General features: G+C 38.6%; 1 protein-coding gene across 3 annotated transcripts in view; it reads left to right on the top strand.

Moving 5' to 3' along the window:
• The window catches only part of SOAT1 (sterol O-acyltransferase 1), a 59,892-nt gene that overhangs the window by 12,308 nt on the left and 23,975 nt on the right, over nucleotides 1-23,609 (top strand). For 2 of the 3 annotated variants that reach the window (XM_082857186.1, XM_082857187.1), the window contains exons 2-3: nucleotides 2,633-2,761; nucleotides 16,765-16,823. In XM_082857186.1, coding sequence (XP_082713312.1) covers nucleotides 2,641-2,761; nucleotides 16,765-16,823 — 180 coding nt within the window. In that variant the 5' untranslated portion in view covers nucleotides 2,633-2,640. Of the gene's footprint in view, nucleotides 1-1,991; nucleotides 2,286-2,632; nucleotides 2,762-3,212; nucleotides 3,269-16,763; nucleotides 16,824-23,609 lie in introns of all 3 variants that reach the window. The other variant, XM_082857188.1, reaches the window with a different exon arrangement.

Below are 23,609 nucleotides of genomic sequence, written 5' to 3'. Positions count from 1 at the left end.
AACCTTAGCAGATGAGGTGAATCAAGGCCATCTGGTGATTACAGTGTAGGCTGTAGAATCCAGTAGTTCTGGTTTTGAATCCCTGTTCTGCAGTTGGAGAATTATATGATTTGGAGCAAATTCAATCACCCCCCCTAACCTGTATTTTTCTCACTTGTAAAATGAGCTAATGCCTACCTCTAAAATTGTAAAGTTTGAATAAGAAAATTTAAAGGATTTAGCAGCACAGTGCCTGGTAGGGACAAAACAGCTGCTCATTAAGTCAAAACTGTTGTTGTTACTGCTGCTGCTGGGACTGTTACTTTGAATGGTGAGTAAGATTAGCTAGAAAGGGCAGAGGAGAAACAGCTTTCTAGAGACAGGAAAGAGTGTATGGGAAGACATGGTGACCAAAGACAATATTGGGGGAATAAAGTAGTAGTACCTACTTTAAAGATTATGTAGAGATTAAAATAATCATACACGTAAAGCACATAAGCGCTCAGAAGTGGAGTCCCTATTTTTAATTCCACACTATTAACTCCTGTATAATTCCTTTTTGAAACATCTTTGCTCTTTTTGCATCTTTTATTTTTCTGTTTTTGTCCCTGATGTCTACTTCTTTTTGTCTTACTTGAGGGCATCCCTCAGAGTTGAGTTGTCAGTTCTCACTTCTCTAATCTTTTCTGTTGGAGAATTAGATGTTCTTCTGGCTTCCTCTGTCACTGTTACACAAATGATTTTAAAATTTACCAGTTGCCCTGACCTCTTTCCTAGGTTCCTCTTTTTAACTGGATCTTATTGGTCTCCTAAAATTTCTACTTGATATATTCATTTACTATTCCATAATTCTGTTTCATTTGATTTCGGAAAAAAATAGAAGGAAACTGATCTAGATTTGTCAGATTTTTACTTTGCCAAGCAGTGATATTTAAGAAAACAATCAAGCTCACCGTGTACTCCATTATATACAGAAAAGGACATTTAAACATAACCGTTTTAAAAGACCATAATCTTAGAATTTTAAAAGTAATGTAGTGAGTACTTCATTGTGTTTTGCTTTCAGACGGCTGAAAACTTCTACATAGTAAAACACTGCTTTGGAGTAAACCTTGTACTGTCCCGATATTGATCTGCCTAAAATTTGATTTTGATCATATTTTTCAGGGCTTTAAAATGTCTCACTACTGCCTAACTGAAAAAAAGTCCTAATTTTTAGGCCTTTACAGTTTGACCCCAGTTCTTTTTTTCAAGTCTTTTTCCCTCACCACTTTTCTGTTACCAACTTAAAAAAAAAAAAATCCAAATAGTGGGTGGTGTTTGTAGTTTGGATCTGACCCAGGTTCAAATCTGACCCTGCCATTAGCTTTGTGGACTTGGGCAAGTTACTGTAATGAGAAGAAGCCAACAGCCCTTGGTGTCCTGGAGCTGCCCTGGTGCAGTCAGCTAGGCCGTGGTGTTGCTGTGACCTAGCCTGGAACTTGAGAGCTAGGCCTTCTGGGTGTTCTGTTGAACACAAATGGTTTCACTGAACATCAGCATCACACAAAGCCATTCTTTGAATATGATGGGTCAAGACAAGCAGAAGACCATGTTATAATCATGTCTTAACACAGGTAAAGACATGCATGTTGCCCAAGTCACAAAATATCCAACATTCCCCTCTCCAGGCTACTGGGAATGATTGTTGATGCTTTACCAATTACAGCTTTAGCCTCCCTCTGGTCTGCCTCCCTAGAGATTTGTTGGTCTACCCAGTCATCACATTGTCCTCGCTTTCGGCCAGCACTCAAGCCAGAGTGAACCCCCGCTTCTTTGGGCTCCCCCCCAGAATCACGTAGTCAAATCCAAATCCTAAATAAGTCCTTTCTAATATTCTCTTACCAAGATGCCCCGCAGTTTCCCATGATGTGCTTGTTCAAACTCAGCTTGTTCAGCCATTGGTATGCTCCTGGTGTGTGGGTGGAAGGCATTGGCAGTAACTACCTGGAACCTTATTTTTCCTCATATAGGAACAAGGAGTAATAACAAGTTTTCTGCAGAGTTTTGAAGATTAGATGAGAAAACTTAAAGCACCTAGCAGAGTCCTGGTAGTTAGTAATTACTCGACGAAAGCTTGTTTCTTGTCCTCTAGTGAAGTAGTCTGATGAGTCATGGTCCCCTGAACAGGGCTTACAAGGACCTTGTTTTCATCCTTTCTCACCCATGAAGTGCTCCATTCTCGTCCTTCAAGACTCAGGTTACATACCTTCTGTTCTGTGAAACCTTTGCACCTCTTAATGATCTCTTCTGTCTCTGCACTTCAGGTATGTATTGTTTTTACCATTGACTTGACTATTGATTGTGCTCTACCTTGTGGCATCTTTGTACTTAACTTTTATTTAATTCTTAATTTTTCATGTACTTACGCCTTGTTTGTTCAACTAAATTTTCTTTAAGAATGGGGGCTGTGTTTTGAAACCAGCCAATTACTTTATAAAGACCAATTTCTTCGTATTTGTTATAGTATCTGGTACTCGGAAAATGCTTAAATGTGATTAAAGTAAAACAAAAGGAAGAGACTATATCATTTGTTGCCTCCCCTAAAAATATGGTGATACTGTGAAATTTGCCTAAGCCGGATACTTAAAGCTTTTTATATCTTCTTTCCTAGACAACACGATGTTGGGCGAAGAGAAGATGTCTGTAAGAAAACGGCTGTCGAAGTCCAGTAAACATGCTGAGGAAAAGGAAGAAGGCCAGAGAGACTGTACAGAGGAGTGCCAAGAGACACCTAGTAACGGTGAGGCTTTTACTGTTTCTGAGGTGAATTGATGAAATAGGCAACAAATTCAGTGTTCTAGAGCAAGGATTGCCACCTCTTTAGCTCTCTTATAAATGGATATGCTGGTAGGCACTGTAAAGTGCAGGGGAGAAAAATAAACTGATTAAAAGAATAGAAAGGAACAAATTGGTTTAGTTGCCAGTCACAGCTGCTTTAGATACTGCTGGTGACACCGGTGTGTAAATTGCTGCACCTCTCATAGAGGTGAGCTGTACTGATGTAAGTGGAGTTTGCAATGTATGCTTTAATTTAGTTTTATATATCTGGTAACGAATAAACTAGAAAGTAAACCCTTTTAAATTAACTCATTGAACATTTTTGGGGTATCTACTATGTTTTCGACATCATTCATTCATTTATTCATTCCTTCAACTACCTAACCTGTCAATAATTATTGGTGTCCTGCTAGGTGTTGGGGCTACAGCAGTGATTGATACAGATGTGTTTGCCCTCATGGAGCTCCAAGTTAAGTGAATGAGAACCCCTCTCCTGCCGTTAGCATAATTAGATTATTATAAATAAGTGCTACTAATTACTCTTTTAATAGGTGTAATGAGCATAATGAGAGTAATTAGAAGGGTACCTAACTTAGTTCAATACTAGGTTATAAATCTTGGGGGAGTTTTGTTAGTCCTCATGTCCAAGTTTGCTTAATATGAATACAAAGAAGACTATGACACAGTACTTGTTAAGGTCAAGGTTTGTGCTTAAGATTGATAGACCTGTAAACACAACTTCAACTGATGTCATCTATTGAATCAGGCTATTTATTTTTGCGGTGACATTTGTATAGGTTTGATTTCAATGAGGATTTGAAATTTGAGGCTTGTTTGATTAACAAATAGGTGTGGAACTTTCTGAGGCAGGTTGTCTTTGGCATCCTGAGACTTCTTTCATAAAGAAAAGCTTTTGCTTTTCCTACTTAAATTTAATTGTAAATTAAATACAGCAGCTGGATCCAGGAATATAAATGTTGCTGCTTAAGTTTGCATAATGTAGTTTATTGATTGTTGGACTCTTAATTAGCTATTTATGAAATATTTATATTGTCATATGGACTAGTTTCGGTGTGATATAAAATGTGAAATTTGTGCAAAAGGGTACGCCAACATTGGGTAGAAACTTTCCCCTTCCTTGATTTAGGGACTGGGTGCTAATTCACATTGTCTTTTTATTGAAACTTTCTGTTACCAGTATGATTTTCTCACTATGTCCCATTTTTTAAAGAAAAGCTTTTAGACTATTCTAATTTCCACATGTTTTCAGTACTCCTTATAGCCTCAGTTCATTAAGTTTTAATCATTCCAGGTTTTAATGCAGATAATAAAAATTGAATTGTTTAGCCTAAAACAAGAAGTCTGACCTCCTCCTTGGTTTAATGTAACTAACGCTGATCTGAAAATTGCATGTGTTTCTCCACTTACTTTAACATTGGTTCACTTTGGGGGAGTAAGCAGATGGGTAAAATGTGACCTTTGAGTAGTGAGGGCTTAAAGGACACCACGCCATGCCAGTCATCGTGGCCTACCAGCCAGGCCCAGGGGCATCTGCACCTCTTGGGGGCCTGTTAGAAATGGCCCACCTCACACTTTATTGAATAAAAATTTCATTTTAATAAGTTCTTGGGGGATTCATATGCAGGTTAAAGTTTGAGACACAGCTCTTAGAGTGACAGTTCTCATTTGGGATGTGTATTAGTCAGAGTTCTCCAGAGAAGCAGAACCAATAGGATATATATATAGATATATAAAAAGATTTATTATGAAGGGTTGGCTCAGATGGAGGCCGAGAAGTCCCACAGTTTTACTGTTTCTCTGCTGGAGGCCCACGTACTTCTGAGTACCTTGGCTTTCACCTCTTGGCTACTGTGAATACTGCTGCTGCTATGAACACAGGTACTCAAATATCTCTTCAAGACTCTGCTTTCCATTCTTCTGGATCTATACCCAGAAGTAGGATTGCTGGATTCTGTGGTAGTTCTATTTTTAATTTTTTGAGGAACTGACATAATGTTTTTGATTGCGGCTGCACCATTTTACAGTTTCACCAGTGGCACACAAGGGTTCCAATTTAACCACATCCTCACCAGTGCTTGTTATTTTCTGTTTTTGTTGGTGGTGGTTGGTTTGTCTTTTTAATAGTAGCCATCCTAATGGGTGTAGGGTGATACCTCACTGTGGTTTTGATTTGCGTTTCCCTAATGATTAGTGGTATTGAGCACTTTTTCACATACCTGTTGGCCATTTGTATATCTTCCTTGGAGAAATATCTATTCATATCCTTTGGCCATTTTGTTTTGTTGGGTTATATGCTTTTTTGTTGTTGAGTTGTAGGAGTTTTATAATATTATAATATTCTGAATATTAACCCTTCATCAGATACGATTTGCAGATATTTTCTGCCATTCCATAGGTTGTTTTTTCACTTTGTTGACTGTGTTCTTTGCACAGAAGTTTTTAAGTTTGATATGATTCCATTTGTCTATTTTTGTGTTTATTGCCTGTGCTTCTGGTATCATATCCAGGAATCTTTGCTAAGGCCAGTGTCATGAAGGTTTTTTCCTATGTTTTCTTCTAGTTTTAGAGTTTTGGGTCTTACATTTAGGTCAATAATCCATTTCGAGTTATTTTTTATATTGTATAAGTTAAGGGTTCAACTTCTTTCTTGGGCATGTGGATATCCACATCAGTTTCGGGAGTATTGCCATATGTGGTAGGCTGGAAAATGCCCCCTCTCCCAAAAGGCCCTAAAACCTGGAACCTGTGAATGCTGCTTTACATGGCAGGAAAAGGGGGCAGAGGGGTCTTTGATATAATTAAGTTGGGAATCTTGAGATTATCTTGAATAGCCACCTGGGCCCTGAATGCAGTCCTGTATATTATAAGTGGGAGGCAGAGGGAGAGTTGATGACACACAGAGGAGAAGGTGATTTGAAGATGGAGCAGAGAGAGATTTGTAGATGCTGGCTTTGAAGATTGGAGTGCAATGGCCAGAAGCCAAGGAATGCTGCTAGCTACCACAAGCTGCAGAGCCAGGACTGGAGTCTAGAGCCTCCAAAGGGAGTGGGGCCCTGCCGTGACACCTTGATTTCAGCTTGGCCTCCAGAACTGAGAGAATTTCGGTTGTTTTAATCCACCAAGTTCGTGGTAATTTGTTACAGCAGGTGCAAGAAACTAATACACTATCTTAACAATATTAAGTCTTTCAACCCATGAACATGGGATGTCTTTCTATTTACAGACATACCTCGGAGATATTGTGGGTTCGGTTCGAGACCACCGCAATAAAATGAGTATCACGATAAAGTGAGTCCACATGAATGTTTTGGTCTCCCAGTGCACATAAAAATTATGTTTATGCTACTACTGTAAACTATTAAGTGTGCATTATGTCTAAAAAAAGACAGTGTACATACCTTAATTAAAAAATACTTTATTGTTAAAAGAGTGCTGACCATCATCTGAGTCTTCCTCAAGTTGTAATCTTTTTGCAGTAGTAACATCAGAGATCACTGATCACAGATCACCATAACAAATATAATAATGAAAAGTTTGAAATACTGTGAGAATTACCAAAATATGACAGAGACATGAAGTGAGCAAATGCTGTTTGAAAAATGGTGTCGATAGCCTTGCTCAGTGCATGGTTGCTACAAACCTTCAATTTGTAAAAACAAAAACCAAAAAATCCTGCAATATCTTCAAAGTGCAATAAAACGAGGTATGCCTGTATTTAGGTCTTTGATTTCTTTCAACAATGTTTTATAGTTTTAAGTTGATAAGTTTTACACTTTTTTTGTTAAATTTATTTCTAAATATTTTGTTCCTTTTGCTGCTGTCGTAAGTGGAATTTTCTTAATTTCATTTTCCAATCATTTGTTGCTAATGTGTAGAAATGCAGCTGGTTTTTGTATATTGATATTGTATCCTGCAACCTTGCTGAGCTCATTTATTAGCTCTAAGAGTTTTTTGTGTGTGTGTTTTGTAGTATTTTCTATGTACAAAATCATGCCATCTGCACATAAGAATTCGTTTTATTTCTTCATTTTCAATCAACATGCCTTTTATTTCATTGTCTTGCCTAATGCCCTTGCTAGAATTTCCAGTAAAATGTTGAACAGAATTGGCAAGAGTGGACATTAGGCATTCTTGTGTTGTTTCTGATCTTAGGGAGAAAATTTTAAGTTTTTCTGTTAATTATGTTAGCTGTGGATTTTTGTAGGTGCCCTTTATCAGGTTGGGGACATTCTCTACCTTTCTCTTAATTTACAGGTAATGCCTATTCTTGACTACCATTTTTTTGCTGCATTGTTCATTTGATAGCTAATTAATGAGTAAATATGATAATGACCGCTAACAGTTTATCATGTGCCAGGCACTGTTTTAAGTGTTTAACAAATATTAACTTGGTTAATATACTTCTAATTCTATTCAATTTCAGTGTTCTTTGAGATATGTACATAAGTATTTGAACAGAGAGAACAACCTGCCTTTTGTAAAGATTGAGAGTCCCTTGGAAAAAATATATGAAAAAAAGTTAATATCATTGTTGTTCTATAATTTAGCCCCTTCATCCAATTTATGCATCTAATCATAAAACTGGCCAGTCCACATAGAGCTTTGATCAACTGAGTAGGTTGAGAACACATTTTTTTCCCCTTAGAATAAAAGCAAAACATATTTGTTTTAGAAAGTGCAGATAAGCAAACGTTCAAGTGTTTATGATTTTTCCTTGGCTACATTCCAAGAAATTGTTTTTAGGTCATAAGATTTATTGGGTGGGTATTGCCAAATTGCTGTCTGGAAATATTGCACTCCCAGTAGTCATATGAGAGTGCCTGTTTCTTCAACCTTCTTCAGTCATGGATGATGTGACCTTTTAAATAAACTCTATGGCATTTTGAGAGATGACAGATTCCACTTTGCTTGAAAAAGGTTTTGTACAATGAGACATAGTTAAAAGCAGCAGTAAAGTTATTGAATATTAATTAGTACCTTTTGTACTTTTTAAGGTCAAAAGAATGAGTTTGGATATCTTGGTTCATTTTAGGAAGATTAGTTAAAAGAAATGGGAGTTACTAGCTGATAATTTGATAACTTAAAAAAAAATTTTTAATTAATTTATTTTATTTTATTTATTTTATTTTATTTATTTTATTTTTGGCTGTGTTGGGTCCTTGTTGCTGCATGCAGGCTTTCTCTAGTTGTGGCAAGCGGGAGCTACTCTTCCTTGCAGTGCACATGCTTCTCATTGCAGTGGCTTCTCTTGTTGCGGTGCATGGGATCTAGGTGCGTGGGCTTCAGTAGTTGTGGCTCGTGGGCTTGAGTAGTTGTGGCACATGGGCTCTAGAGCTCAGGCTCAGTAGTTGTGGCGCACGGGCTTAGTTGCTCTGCGGCATGTGAGATCTTCCTGGACCAGGGATCGAACCCATGTCGCCTGCATTGGCAGGTGGATTCTTAACCACTGCGCCACCAGGGAAGCCCTGGGTTTTTTAAGATTCAAATATTTGATCCATCTGAAATTTATTTTGAATAATAAGTGAGCTAGGGATCTAATTTGACAGGTTTTCAAAATAGCCAGCCAGTTGTTTCAACATTATCTATTAAATCTCATTTTCTGTATGATATTTATATACTGACCCTCATTTCTAGTTCAGGTTCCTTTCTCTGTAGCAGTGTAGACATGTGATTAGTAGACAATTTTGAAAGGTTTTTGAGGTCGATGGAGCAATAGAGGATTTAGATGTATTATACCTTTTTTAAAAAAATTTATTTTTGACTGTGTCAGGTCTTCGTTGCTGTGCACGGGCTTCCTCTAGTTGCGGCGAGCAGGGGCTACTCCTCGTTGCTGTGCACAGGCTTCACATTGCAGTGGCTTCTCTTGTTGCGGAGCATGAGCTTTAGGCGCGCGGGCTTCAGTAGTTGTGGCACATGGGCTTAGTTGCTCAGTGGCACATGGGATCTTCCTGGACCAGAGATCGAACCTGTGTCCCCTGCATTGGCAGGCAGATTCTTCTTCTTCTTCTTCTTTTTTTTTTGCAGTACACGGGCCTCTCTCTGTTGCGGCCTCTTCCGTTGCGGAGCACAGGCTCCGGACGCGCAGGCTCAGCGGCCCTGGCTCACGGGCCCAGCGGCTCCGCGGCATGTGGGATTTTCCCAGACCGGGGCACGAACCCATGTCCCCTGCAGCGGCAGGCAGACTCTCAACCACTGCACCACCAGGGAAGCCCGGCAGGCAGATTCTTAACCACTGCACCCCTAGGGAAGTCCCTATAGATGGATTATACTTTTTTTTTTTTTTGTATCTCCCCTTTTGCTTCTAAGATTGATAAATGATTGGTTCTTTCAAGGACTACTCCTAAACCCAACCATCCTTAGACATAAAGATGGCTTTCACATGACTCTTTTAGATTACTTATATCTCTATGGAGAGCAAGGTGAAGCTGGGGTGAAGATCTTCTAAGGCATGGTCAATGAGAGTTTTTTAGAAAATTATCAGGATTTTAAAATGAGTTTGAACTTCTCTAGGCAGTAAAAACCTGCTAGTCAGTGCCTACACATTAGCTAATTCTGTACTTACCACAAGGAGACAAAGAAAATGCTAGTTAAAAGAAGTGAAACTAAAAGAAGTGGAACTTGAAAAATGGTGATTCATCACTGCCTAGTAGGCCTTAGTCATCGTTAGGAATTTAGTCACTATAAGTAGGCCTTGATTTTTAAAATTTAATAAATTAATTAATTTTTAAATCTTTTATTGAAGTACAGTTGATTTACAATGTTGTGTTTCTGGTGTACAGCAAAGTGGTTCAGTTATATATATGTATATTCTTTTTCATATTCTTTTCTATTATGATTTATTACAGGATATTGAATATAGTTCCCTTTGGTATACAGTAGGACCTTGTTTATCTTTTTTTTTTTCTTATTTTTAAAAAATTCTTGGCTGCACTGCACAGCTTTCAGAATCTTAGTTCCCCAACCACTGATCGAACCTGGGCCTACACCAGTGAAAGCCCCGAGTCCTAACCACTGGACCTCCAGGGAATTCCCTATCTATTTTATATATAATTGTTTGTATCTGCTAATCGCAAACTCCTGATTTATCCCTCCCTAACCCCCTTTTCCCTTTGGTAACCAAAAGTTTGTTCTCTATGTCTGTGAGTCTGTTTCTGTTTTGTAAATAAGTTCCTTTGTATCACATTTTAGATTCTACATATAAGCGATATATGATATCATCCCGCACGGCTTGCGGGATCTCAGTTCCCTGACCAGGGATTGAACTGGGGGCCTGTCATTGAAAGCCTGGAATCCTAACCACTAGGCCACCAAGGGAACTCCTTGTAGCAAGTTTAATGAGGATGAGAATTTAGAAATTTGGAGGCCATAGTGACTCCAGAAAAGGAAGAGTTGCAGAAACATGTTGGGGATGAATTGCTAGTGAGACAGTGAAGATAGGAAGTACAAACCACTTTTCCAGGACATTTTATATTAAAAGGAAAAGACAGCACGAGTTGGGTCTTGAAAGATAAGAGGTTCATTGGAAAGGGCTGTTGTTTGTTTCCAAAGGACATTGTTTCCAAAATTTCAGTTATTTATAATTTTGCCATTATCTCTGTACCATATTTATTATTATGTAATTTAAAGAAAATTTCACTAAAAAGAAGAATCTTCATCCTAAGCAGTAAATTCTATGAAGTGATAGTTTGTTTCAGTTACATATTTGTTTCCAAAACGTTAAGTAAATATGTAATACTTCACAGATAAATTTTGAGTACCACTTATGACATCAATATCATAATTTCAGAAAATTTTTAAAGACTACTTTGGTGCTGAATGAAATGTGGACAAAATAAATGGCTCAGTGTGTTGAATGATTTGAACAGTTTCTCAAAGGACATATAAAGGATCAAGGCAATATAGTTTAAAGGGGTAGTCTTGAAAAAGAGGTGGGCTACCCCTTCCTCTGACAAAGGAACAGTGGAGAAGAGGATTAAAGATAGTGAAAATTAAGATAGAAGACATTTCAGGAGTTGGTCCCCAAAATGATCAACTGAAGTTTGCTTTGTAAGGCTGGGACTTGAAGGTGGAAAATGTTTGGAACTACGCTTGGGAGGAATGTTATAGAAATTCATCAAGAGGCAGAGACAAAGATTTCATTTTTATTGCAGGCCTGGTTAACGCTAGACAGCAACAGTTTATAGTGGGCCCATTTTCTGTATTATATTTCTGCAGTGCATGGCAGTTTGAAATCAGAGAAAGCAGATAGCAGGCAATATCTGGGATTGGGATGTGGCTAGGTGGGTCCAAGAAATTAGTGGCGTTGATGAGGGAAGGATAGAAATAATGACAGAGGGTTAGTGACTGTAGGCTGGGTAAGAAAACTGGGAAAGCCAAAGAATAATTTCCATCAGAAGGAACCCCGTTTCCCTGTGCCTCTCTTTAGAGCAATGAAATCTTTCCTAGAAATTGCCCAACAGACTTCTCATGTCTCACTGGCCAGAACTAGATTACAAGTTATGCTGTCTTCCTTTTACCTCTTTACTCTTTTCTACCCTACTCAGAGTCCAGAGCATCAGCCTCCACGGGCACAATCAAATGGCTTCCATGCCCTCTGGTTTCTGGTAGGGTTCGGTCATGGTTGGGGTGGGTGGCATTGATAGGAGGTCCAAGGGCAGAGAGTAAGGTGTGTGTTTATAACATAGGTTCCCTCTGGGCTGAGTAACCATCTCTTCTATCTAATAGTTCTCTCCAGGGAGTTCTCTTTGGGTTTCCTAAACCATTTCCCTCCTTTGCCCTTTCAGGATAGTAACAGCTTTCCTGTTGCTTGTTACTAGCCCTAGAATGCTACACCATCCTTTGCTGCTTTTCTTAAATTTGCCCACACATTTATAAAATAGTTCCTTTACACTCTTCTCAGTTAAACCTGAGTGGGCCATATCTGACTGGTGCTCGTGCCCATTCTTAAATCAGTCTCTGGCAAGGGGAATGAAACACATGCCCTTGTGGCGGAAGCAACCAGCGTTGTTCACCACAGTCAGGTGAGATTATAAAAAATAACTGTGCATACCTGTCAGTTTTGTCAGCCAGACTCACAGTAAATTCAGCCATCTAGAACAGGAGTTGTCATACACAGCCACTTTCATTCATTTATGGCTGTATAGTGCTTTTGGACCATATGGCCCCCAAAGCCTGAAATACTTACTCTCTGGCCCATTACAGAAAAAAATTGCTGACCTCTGATTTAGAACTACACTGTTCAGTCTGGTCCGGTTGAGCACTCGAACTGTGACTAGTCTGAATTGAGATAATACCAAAGTTGTAAAATACATACCACATTTCAAAGACTCACTTTGCACCTGTTTTTAGTTTTTCATGTGGTTCCCAGGAAATTTTAAATTAGAGAATGTGGTTCACATTATGTTTCTGTTGGGCAGCACTGATCTAGAAAGTAACTGGTAACCTAGAAGGTAAGGAGTTAAAAGCTGCCCTTAGGCAAAAGCCTATATTAAGTACAGTATTGTAAAGCAAAGAGAGCTTGGCACTTAAAGGCATTTGACTCAGGGTCAAGTCCCAGAAAACCCAAGTCCTTACAAGTCTTCATGCTGTTTCCATTGCCTGAAATAATCTTTCTAATACCTTGTGCACTGTGATTTTTCTTTATCAGTTGAGTCAGCTCAAATATTGACTTGCTCTGCAAAAGCTCTCTCCACCCTGATGATCCCACAGCCCTTCTGTGTATTGTAATTATCTATGTTTGCATACTTCTATTGCGATCCTAAAGGAGGGGTTTGGAATACATGCCTAGTACCCCGTATGTATTGGGTTCTCAGAGGGTTTCTATTTAGTGAGTGAGTATATAATTGAATGAATAAGTGCATTACTAATTTAATAAGCTTGGTTATTTATCTTTTCCTTCTGGGTAACATTGGCAGTAAATTTGGCATAGTAGCGTAAGTATAGGATTGTTACAGGAATCAGATTTGGTGAAGAGCCGTGAAGAAGCAACCCTAGTAGAAAGGCACAACTTTCTGGAGCTGTTTAGTGTGGGCTCCGTTGCTCTCATTTCAGTCCTACTAAAGGTGTCACTATAATAGCACAGTGCAATAAATGATCTTTAATTCGACATAAAGATTATGTACAGTCTCTCTTTTTTATTTAAGGTAGTAAAGCATGTAGTAATTTTAGGAAGGTCTTTGTCAAAACTGGTTCAAATTAGATTTTTGATACTTCAAGGAGTAAATTTTTAAATACTCAATTCAATGTTGTAGACTTTACAAGTGTGAGGTAGTGTTCATGAAGATAAATGTCGCAAGCCTGACTTCTTAGAGATAAGAGGGTTAGGAAAAAAACAAAATCTAGAGGAGCTTTCTTTAAGGATTTATCTTTGGGTTGACTAATAGGTATTATCAGTTAATGATCAGTTATCAGTTAGTGATATTAATAGATCTAGGTAGGTATTTCAGAAATTGCATGACCCTCAGTCCTGGCTTATCCCTATTTCATGGTCAATGTTTTAGAAATTTAGAAACCTTGAATTGACTTATGTGGTTGGGTGTCTGTACATAGTTCTTTATTTTTTTATTTTTATTTTATTTTTATATATTTTAAACATTTATTTATTTATTTATGGCTGTGTTGGGTCTTTGTTGCTGTGTGCGGGCTTTCTCTAGCTGCGGCCAGTGGGGGCTACTCTTCATTGCTGTGCACGGGCTTCTCATTGCAGTGGCTTCTCTTGTTGTGGAGCATGGGCTCTAGGTGCACGGGCTTCAGTATTTGTGGCACGCGGGCTCAGTAGTTGTGGCGCAGGGGCTTAGTTGCTCTGCGGCTTGTGGGATCTTCCCAGACCAGGGATGGAACCCATGTCCCCTGCATTGGCAGGTGGATTCTTAACCATTGTGCCACCAGGGAAGTCCCTGTATATAGTTCTTTAAATCACTGGATGTTAGCTTTTAGAGTATTATTCTTTTGATTTTTATGACATTTAAGTTTGGGTGGGTAGCAAGAAAGTAATTTTGAATATTGTGTGAGGTTAGTTTTAAGGTGAAAGAAAATGAATTGAATTGGATTTTTAATATATTTTTCTTTGACTTTATATAACTTTATGTCACTTGGAGTGGGGCCTTTAGAGATTCTAGTCTCAGTGAGAAAAAACTCTTTCCCTGCTTTCCAGACCCTGACTCCTCAAAGCCAGTTTGAATGGTGGTTAGGTTATTTATGGATAGACAGATTCCTTTTGGGAATGATGCACAGGTAGTGAGAATTAATCTTTGGCGTCTTCTTCCCCATCTCCCTATGGTAATTAGTTGAAGGGAGGAAGTTTCTGTATTCATTTATTTATGAAGTAAATAGCTTATTTATGAATCCATGGTCTGATCATAGATGGTAGAGAACTAAATAAAAGTATTTTTACAGTTGATGGAAAAATCAAATGGATATTTGTTTTACCTTCATATTTCTTACCTAAGAAGTTACCAATTTGGGAATATTTTCAAAATTTATCCTCTCCTGTCCATTCTCAGCGCTATTGTTTTGGCTTATGGCGACATCATTTCTTGTCAGGATTTATTGCATTTCTCTTATGTGGTCCTTTCTTCCTCTCCTGCCAGAGAGTGGGGTTTTCCAATATCAGATCAGTTACTCTTCTGCTTAAAATTCTTAGTTTCCTCAAAGCCCTTGTTGTGATACGCACAGGCTCTCCGTGATATGACCTCTAGCCTCCTTCCCAGCCATAAACTTCACTATTATCAACAGTTGAAGATATTATTTCACTGTTTGCCGGCTTCTGTTGTTGGTGTTGATGAGTCGGACACTCAGCATAATGGCAGTTCTCTTGAAGGTGATATTTTCTTCCTGGGTGCTTTTAAGAGTCCTTTTGTTTTGTGTTTTGTTTTTAAGTAAACCTCTGTGTTACACAGTTTCACTCTGATGATTCTTTACCCTGCTTGGGATTCTTTGATCTTCCTTTGAGGATTGGCTCTTTTTTTAACACTTCCAGGAAGTTCTCGGCCATTATTACTTCAAATTTTTCCTCTCCTTATAGAGCTTTCATTAGGTGCATTTTGGACCCTCACATTCTCCATGCCTTTTTTCCAAGTGGAATATTGTGAAACGATATAAAGAATCAAAATGTCCAATAGAGGATTAAATAAATTCTATTTCAGCCATAAAAATAGAATAGTAGACCAATAAAAATGATGTGGAAGAATATATAATGATATGCAAAGATACTAACAATATGTTAAATGAAAACAGGTTACCAAACAGTATTCATAATGACTCTGTTTTTATAGTATGTATATTTATAATATTATATTTAATATTATTATTTAATTTTTGCCAAAGTAAAAGGACAAATAATATTTACCAAAATGTTAAAATTAGTTGCTTGAATATCGTAGGATAATGAGCGATCTTATTAGATCGGTTTTTGGAGGCTTGGATTTTTAATTTTCTATAAATGGGAGGGAGGTTTTCATTTCTCTTGTGTATTTACCTAGGGGTGGAATTTCTAGGTTAAATGGTACCTCTGTGTTTACCTTTTGAGGAACTTCCAGACTTTTTCAAAAGCATTGTGTCATTTTACATTCTCACCAGCAATGTAGGAGGGTTTTAATTTCTCCATGTTCTGGTCAAAGCTTTTTTCTCCTCACTTAAAAAACTGTTTTGGGACTTCCCTGGTGGCGCAGTGGTTAAGAATCCTCCTGCCAATGCAGGGGACGTGGGTTTGATCCCTGGTCCAGGAAGATCCCACAACTTCTCAGTTGCTTCCAGGTCTCTGGAGCAACTGAGCCCGTGGGCCACAACTACTGAGACTGTGCTCTAGAGCCTATGAGCCACAACTACTGAGCCCATGTGCTGCAACTGCTGAAGCCTGTGCACTCTAGGGCCCGTGTGCCACAACTACTGAAGCCCGTGCGCCTACAGCCTGTGCTCTGCAGCAAGAGGAGCCACCGCAATGAGAAGCCTGTGCACCACAACGAAGGGTACCTCCTACTCACCACAACTGGAGAAAGCCCACACACAGCAACGAAGACCCAACACAAACAAAAACATTTTTAAAATAGTAAATAATAAACTCTGTTTTATTTGTACCAAACTTATAAACATCATTGTTACAAGTGTTTATTAACACTCTCTAATTGTATTACAGAAAAGCTATCACATCCAATCCCTGATATAATGCTCTTCTCAAAATTTCCTGCTTGTGCAACTCTTTTTCTAGCTTTATTGAGATAGTTGACACATAACATTGTATTAGCTTAAGGTGTACAATGGCCAACACTTATGTGTTTTGATTATAACCATCCTAGTGGGTATGAAATGATATTTCTTTGTGGTTTTGATTTGCATTTCCCTGATGGCCAGTGATATTGAGCATCTTTTCAGATGGTATTGACCATTTGTATATCTTTTTTGGAGACATGTCTTTTCAGATGCTTAAGTTGGACTATTCGTCTTTACCATTGAGTTGTAGGAGTTCTTTACATATTCTGGATGCAGGTTCCAGATCAGATTTGCAAGTGTTTTTCCCCGTTTTGCGTCTTTTTACTTCTTTGGAGCAGAAACTTTTTTTTTTTAATTTTTGACCAAGTCCGATTTACTTAGTTTTTCTATTGTTGCTTGTACATTTTACTACTCATAGTTGCAGGATCCATTCACAGAAACTAATTTCCTCTCCTGTCAGAATTTCCTATACTGTCAGCATCCTATGATTAATATAGTTGTAAGTACTGTGTGTACATATAGTAGTTTTGTTTTTTTTCAACTTAGCATTTTTATGTATAAATTTCCTTCTATTTATATTGCCCATGTTTCATTTTTAAGAGTTGTGTCATGTTTTGTGGTTGTACCACAGTTTACGTAGTCGTTATTTTTTGCTTGTTTTTCAACTTCACGATTTAAATAATGCTGATAGGTAACTATCTCCATCAACTTAAGAGTTATATTTTTTTCTTTCCTTAGGTCGGATTGATTTAAAACAGCTGATAGCAAAGAAGATACAGTTGACAGCAGAGGCAGAGGTAAGTAACTCCCTCTTCCAGAAACAAAAATGTAGAGTTTTAGGGTAAAGAGTTTTATTCAGTACAATTTTTAATGCTAAACTGTGTAAAGAGTTATTTACCTTTCTTAGCAGTCGACATGAAACAGGAAAATAAGGTCTGCCATCTCGTCTTCCTACATAAGAACCAGATTGTTTTTTGGTTTTTTTCTGTACTATCATCCGTCACTCTCATTTTCTGGCTTTTACCAGTAAAACTCAATTTTAGCAAACATGATACAGTTGAATGCTTGTGTAAGTGCTTGTGTGGGTGCTTTATGAAAGTATCTGTCATGTTTCATAGTAAATAATAGGCCTTCAATAAACATTGAATCTGAATTTAGAAGTAGATTCCCTGTTATGGATGTAGAAGAAATAGAAATATCAACTCACAAACAACATCAAGACATTTCAGGGAATTCCTGGCGGTCCAGCAGTTAGGACTTGACGCTTTCACTGTGGTGGCCCGAGTCCAGTCCCTGGTTGGGAAACTAAGATCCCGGAAGCTGTGCGGCACAGCCAAAAAATAACTAAATAACAGACGTTTCAAGCAGGGCAAACAGTTCTACAAGTTAGAATTCAGCAGTGACCTCAGGAAATTCTGGAGGACAAAGAACACTTTTAAAAGAACAGCAAAAAAAACTGGGACTTCCCTGGTGGCACAGTGGTTAGGAGTCCTCCTGCCAATGCAGGGGACACGGGTTCGCGCCCTCATCTGGAAGATCCCACATGCCATGGAGCAACTAAGCCCGTGCGCCTCAGCTACTGAGCCTGTGCTCTACCGCCCGCGAGCCACAACTACTGAGCCTGCACGCCTAGAGCCCGTGCTCTGCAGTGGGAGAGGCCACCACAGTGAGAGGCCCGCACACTGCAGTGAGGAGTGACCCCCACTTGCCGCAACTAGAGAGAGCCCACACGCAGTGACGAGGACCCAATGCAGCCAAAAATAAATTTAAAAAATAAATAATTTTATATAAAAACAATCTAATACTCTGTGTGCCAAAGGTAAGTTGACTTCAAATCCAAGGCAGCCTCTCGTTTTCCCAATAAGATCACTTCCAAAATTTCTAAGGTTTTTAAGAGTCCTTTGAAATACAACATGTCTGTTATTCTTTTTAAAAATTTATTTCAGTGAATGGTTTCCTCCAAGCATGTGAATAACTTGTACTAACATAGGCTTAGTGGAAATGCTTGGGTTTTGGAGTCAGACGGACCCACCTCTATAACCTACCTTGTGAACTTAGGCAATTTGCTTATCAGTTTATTCATTCCCTGACACTGTTTTGAACACCTTCTACATGTCAGGCTCTGTTATTAGCCCTGGGATACATAACTAATCAAAATAAAGGGCCCTTTCTTCAGGAAGCTCACATTCTAACACAGGAGATTAGTCAATAAATAATAAACCTGAAAAGCAAATGACTTATATGGTACAAAAATACATAAGTGCTCAGCAAAAGAAAAAAAATTATTGGCCAACTTGAATATATAAACATCCAATGATGTGGATGAAATAGCCCTGTTTTTATTAATTTAGTTACATATGCATGCATGCATATATGCATTTATATAGAATACTGTAAATTTAGATATTTTTATCCTGTTTCATAAAACAGTATATGCAAGATTGTTTGCATTCACTTTGATATTAGTGTCTTTGTAATTGTGAGAGCTAGTTTTTCAGTTATTTCCAGTTCTGGGGTATTTTCACTGTCATCTCATTTGTTGGAGATCCAGCACTTTTTGAGTCCAGGGATGGTGCTCTCACTAGACCTTTTACTACAAGTACCTATTTGCTTAACATTGTGATATCTCCCTGCTCCCCCCCCCACCCCAGTTCCGGAGGTATATATGTGTTTTCTACAATATAAGCACTTTACATTGCTTTATAAAGTGGTATTCAAAAGGTATATTGACTATACTTGAAACTGAGAGTCTAGACTTCTAGTTAATAGTGTGTTACATTTTATTTTTCCTGATTCCATTAGGTTACCTGTGTAAGCCTTTAAAACTACAGTGATCAAGGCCATTTCTGGTTAATGTCTTTTCCAGTTAAAAATTTGTTGTCCCATTATAAGAGATTGAAGACTTGATGATTTGGTCACTTGCACTTCTCTGAGGGCTAATTTATAATTTTGGCTAACAAAAGAAAACTCTTTAGTTTGTAGGCATATGTGCTATTTTTAAGGGCCCATTTTTGCAAATTTAGTCATTACAATGAAGAAATTTTGTTTTTATGGCTTACCAGAGTATTCCTGACCTTTATTCCTCTAGACGGGCTGGACACCTTCCATTCCTTTTCAGATTCCCCTTCTGTTCCTCTTCTGCTCCTTGTCCCCTTCCCAGAAAGAACACAAAGCCCTTATTGTGCTCTGCTTGTGAGGGAACGTTTTCACATTCGTGAAAGCGCAGTCCATCCCTGCTGTCATTGCTATTTATTTTAAAAATCTGAGGTGGGAGGGGAATTTAAAAAAAATATAGCATCAGTAACCCAAAGAGGAAAGGGAATGTAGAGTGAGAAGAAAAAGGGGAGGGGAGAGGGGGAATGGAGGGAATGTTTCAAGGATTTAAGTTGAAACTTTGTTTTTAAAGAGAATATTCTACTTCTCTACTTTATATATGAATCAGTGAATAATATTATTCTTTAGTTAGGTCAGTTGGAAAGATTTGAAGGAGAGAGAAAGAAATGGATGAAGGAATAGAAGCGGAGGGAAAGGTAGAGGTTGGTTTAGCTAGTATTATTTATTACTCTGTGTTGTGCAAGACTTGTTCCCGGTCATTGAAGGAGGGCATGGCTTGAACAGAGGTATGGAGGAAAGAAACTTAAACTGTGTCTTGGAAATTACACTTGATTAGCATCTGTGCCCCTGGTGGAGCATGACAGAAAGAAAAATAAAATTTGGGCTAGATTGTAAGCCTTTTTTTCCCTATCTTCATGCCCTTGTTCATGAAGCTCTTCCTACTTGAAATTTCCTTTAACTTCCTACCTTCACCAATCAAAATACTGTATATCCTTCAAATTCTCACTCAAATGCTGCTGCTTCTAAAGTTTTCTAGGGCTTCCCTGGTGGCGCAGTGGTTGAGAATCTGCCTGCCAATGCAGGGGACACGGGTTCGAACCCTGGTCTGGAAAGATCCCACATGCCGCAGAGCGGCTGGGCCCGTGGGCCACAACTACTGAGCCTGCGCGTCTGGAGCCTGTGCTCCGCAACAAGGGAGGCCATGATAGTGAGAGGCCCGCGCACCGGGATGAAGAGTGGCCCCTGCTCGCCGCAACTAGAGAAAGCCCTCACACAGAAACAAAGACCCAACACAGCTATAAATAAATAAATTAATTAATTAATTAAATTTAAAAATTTTAAAGTTTTCTAAATACCCCAGCTTGAAATGATGTCCTCCCTTTTATACTTCTAAGGTCTTAGCATGTACTCTATTTTTTATACACTGCTCGTTCTGAGTGAATCACCAAAATTCCTTTGGGGAACTTATGGACGATTTGACTTAGGAGTGTTTTAATTGGCAATTTGGTATCTGAAGAGATTGAACATCTTGCCATTATTAATTGCAGCGTTTTTGAGGGAGATACATTAGGAATGCTATACTGATATCAAAGTTGAAGATACTCTATAGAGTTTGGAAACACTGAGACCAGATTGGAAGCTACTGTAATATTTTAGTATTCTAGACTGAGTAAATAGGGACAGGGAGGAGAAGGGAACTGCATTTAGAAGTCCTGTTATGGGCTAGGCCTTATATTAGGTAGGTGCTTTATGTATGTAATCTTATTTACTTAAATGATCCCATTCATAACAGTGATGTCTAACTGGTTATGTTCTTTTGTTGTTTTGCTTTGTTAGTAACATTAACTAATATGCAATGACCATTGAGGTGGCAGGTATGTGAATATTGTTCAGAGCCATGAAATTTACTTGTTCTTTTCCCTTGTGGGTTTTTAGAAATAATTTTAGAGACAAATGAAAATGAACAATCTTTCTAGTCATTTGTAATTTGGTGTCATGTTCCAACCCAGCTGGCCACTCTTACCCTAATGTTTAAAGTAAGAACACTGGACTAGTTATCTCCGGGGTCCCCTTCAGCTCTAACAATCTGTGTCATCATTGTGTAGCTAACTTAAACTTTTGCTCCTAATTCTCTACTTCCTGTTGTAAAGGGAATAGATAACCTATAGCTCTTACTGGGCAACTCTTTCGGCTCCATGGCACTAGAGTTGTTAGATAAAATACAGTATGCCTAGTTAAATTTGAATTTCAGGCAAACCACAGATAGTTTGTTGGTCATCATGCAATATTCAGGACATACCTAGACTAAAAAAGTTAGTTGTTTATCAAATTCAAATTTAACCAACTGTCCTAAATATATATATTGGGGGGGGGTGTCTCCTATATTTTTATTTGCTAAATATGGCAACTTACAAAGAATTCAGTGAAAATTTATATGTACAGATAGAGGAGCTCCTATTAAGGAAAGGTGTGAAGAAGGTTGTCAGTACTGAGCAAGCTCTTTAGTCCTAAGGGAAGAGAAATGAGAGAGGTGATGACATTAGTGGGTTGAACTGATTGAATTTTTTAAGGTCACTTCTAGGTCTAAATGCTGTCATAAAAAAAACTTTGAAGTACTTAATTAAAAAAAAATATGGTGCTAGTGGGGTCATAGAGCACTGTGTAACTCTGAATCATGACCTTTTGAAATCCTTAGAATTGTGTTGTAACAAGCCTTTAAAGATCTTGGAACAGTCCGAGGGAGATTCAAATGATTAGGTTCCAACCAGCTGCATCAGAGCTACATTCTCTACATTAGTAGAGAAATTAGCTTTGTTTAACATTGTTTTATATTTTTTCTGTTGGTTGCAGATAACAGGAACCTACTTTGCCTTATTTAAGCATAAAAGGAAGTGTATTTGAAAGATTAATGTTTCTCACAGAATCCTAGGAGAAGTCGAACACACTCAGGCTTTGGAAAGGATATTTATTTTAATGGCAAGAGTTCAGCTATTTCTGAATTTTTCAGTTAATAAGGTTTCCAGTCATGCTTTCTAAGCTCAGAGTTTCAGGTCTATGAGAGAGAGAATTGAATTTTGTTCAGAAGGGCAGGGCCATATAGTGCAGCCCCAACCTGGACATGGGGTGCCTGTCCTCACCTTTGAGGACAGTTTCCAGAGGAAAGTGAGTATGTTGAGAAGAGAAAAGAGGATATCTTTACTATCGATGTTTGTAGAACTTTTATTAATGTATACAATTTTATAGAGGAAATGTTAGGTCTAGTGTGAAAATTGAAGGGATGAAAAATTACTTTCTATTCTTCTTAAAAATAAGTATTTATATTTCGCTTGCTTCTTATATAGCATTTCTAGTGTTGTTTTTCATATTAGTATCTAGTGCAGCTGCCTGACCATTAAATGAGCAATCTGTAATGAGTACGACTCAAATGGCATGTCTGCAAACGAGGCCTCCTCTTCATGGCTTATCACTTGTTCAAGTAAAGTAAGAAGTTTTTGGATAGTGCCAACTTATTTGATTTGTTGGCAGACTGCTGGAAAGACAAGTCGAAGGATTTTCTGCCCAGAAATTCTTTCATTTGTATAAGTTGAGATTAGCTTGTGCCGTAATAGCAACACAAGATGAACACAAGTAATTGTGGCTTAAACAAGATAGAAGTGCATTTTCCTCTTGTATAAATGATCTAGAGGTGAGAGGTCCACAGCTGGTATGGTGACTCTGGTCCTCAGCGACTCCTCCTTCTACCTCCCTGCCTCACCATTTGTAGGCTGTGATTTGTCTTCTCATTGTCCAGGTGGCTTCAGCCATTTCATCTGAGTTTCAAAGAGCAGAATTGATGTAGGGGACGAAAGGGGGCAAGGAACAGGTACCAGCTGTCTTTTTTTGTTTTTGCGGTATGCGGGCCTCTCACCGTTGTGGCCTCTCCCGTTGCGGAGCACAGGCTCCGGACACGCAGGCTCAGCGGCCATGGCTCACGGGCCCAGCCGCTCCGCGGCATGTGGGATCTTCCCGGACTGGGGCACGAACCCGTGTCCCCTGCATCGGCAGGCGGACTCTCAACCACTGCGCCACCAGGGAAGCCCCCCAGCTGTCTTTTAAGGAAGTTTTTCTGGAGGTTTTGTCAAACCGATTCTGCTTGTACCTCATTGGCAAGAACTTAGTCACCTGGCCACACCTAGGTGCAAAGGGAGACTGGGAAATTTATTGATTCTGGGCATTTAGGTGCCCAGGTAAAAATTAGGGGTTCTAGTACTAAGGAAGGGGATGAGAAACGATAGGTTGACAATTAACAGTCACTATAATAACTATCCATTGTAGTTTACTACCCCTGATCTTCTGGTCAAATCTTACCTTCTTTTGGCTGTGTAAGTGTGACTGCATTCTTCTATTTCCCTTTCTGCCTTTTCTCATTGTACTTAAATACATAAATAAATGTATTAGTCTCTAGTCTGCTTTGATGAACCTTGGGAAAGTCAGTTCATTGTTCTTTATGATTTCATCACTTATTTACAAAATGAAGAAATGTACCTGCCGCATTGCCCCTTAGGAACGTTCAGTAATTTAGTTGCATGAACAACACTTACTTGGTTCCTTTGTCTGTCAGGCACTACATTAGGTGCTGAGATTTTGAAGACGTCGTTTCTGTTCTCGTGCTAGCCGAGAGTACTATGTATAAAATGGATAAGCAAGAGGAACAGCAGTTGAGTTAGATACCTTTAAAAGGTTCATTGAAAGCTACAAGGTGATGTCAC

Source organism: Leucopleurus acutus (genome assembly GCF_964270905.1).
Source record: "Leucopleurus acutus genome assembly, chromosome: 2".
Classification (NCBI taxonomy): Eukaryota; Metazoa; Chordata; class Mammalia; order Artiodactyla; family Delphinidae; genus Leucopleurus; species Leucopleurus acutus.
The sequence above is the reverse complement of the archived record's forward strand: the minus strand, read 5'-3'. Positions and strand labels throughout refer to the sequence as shown.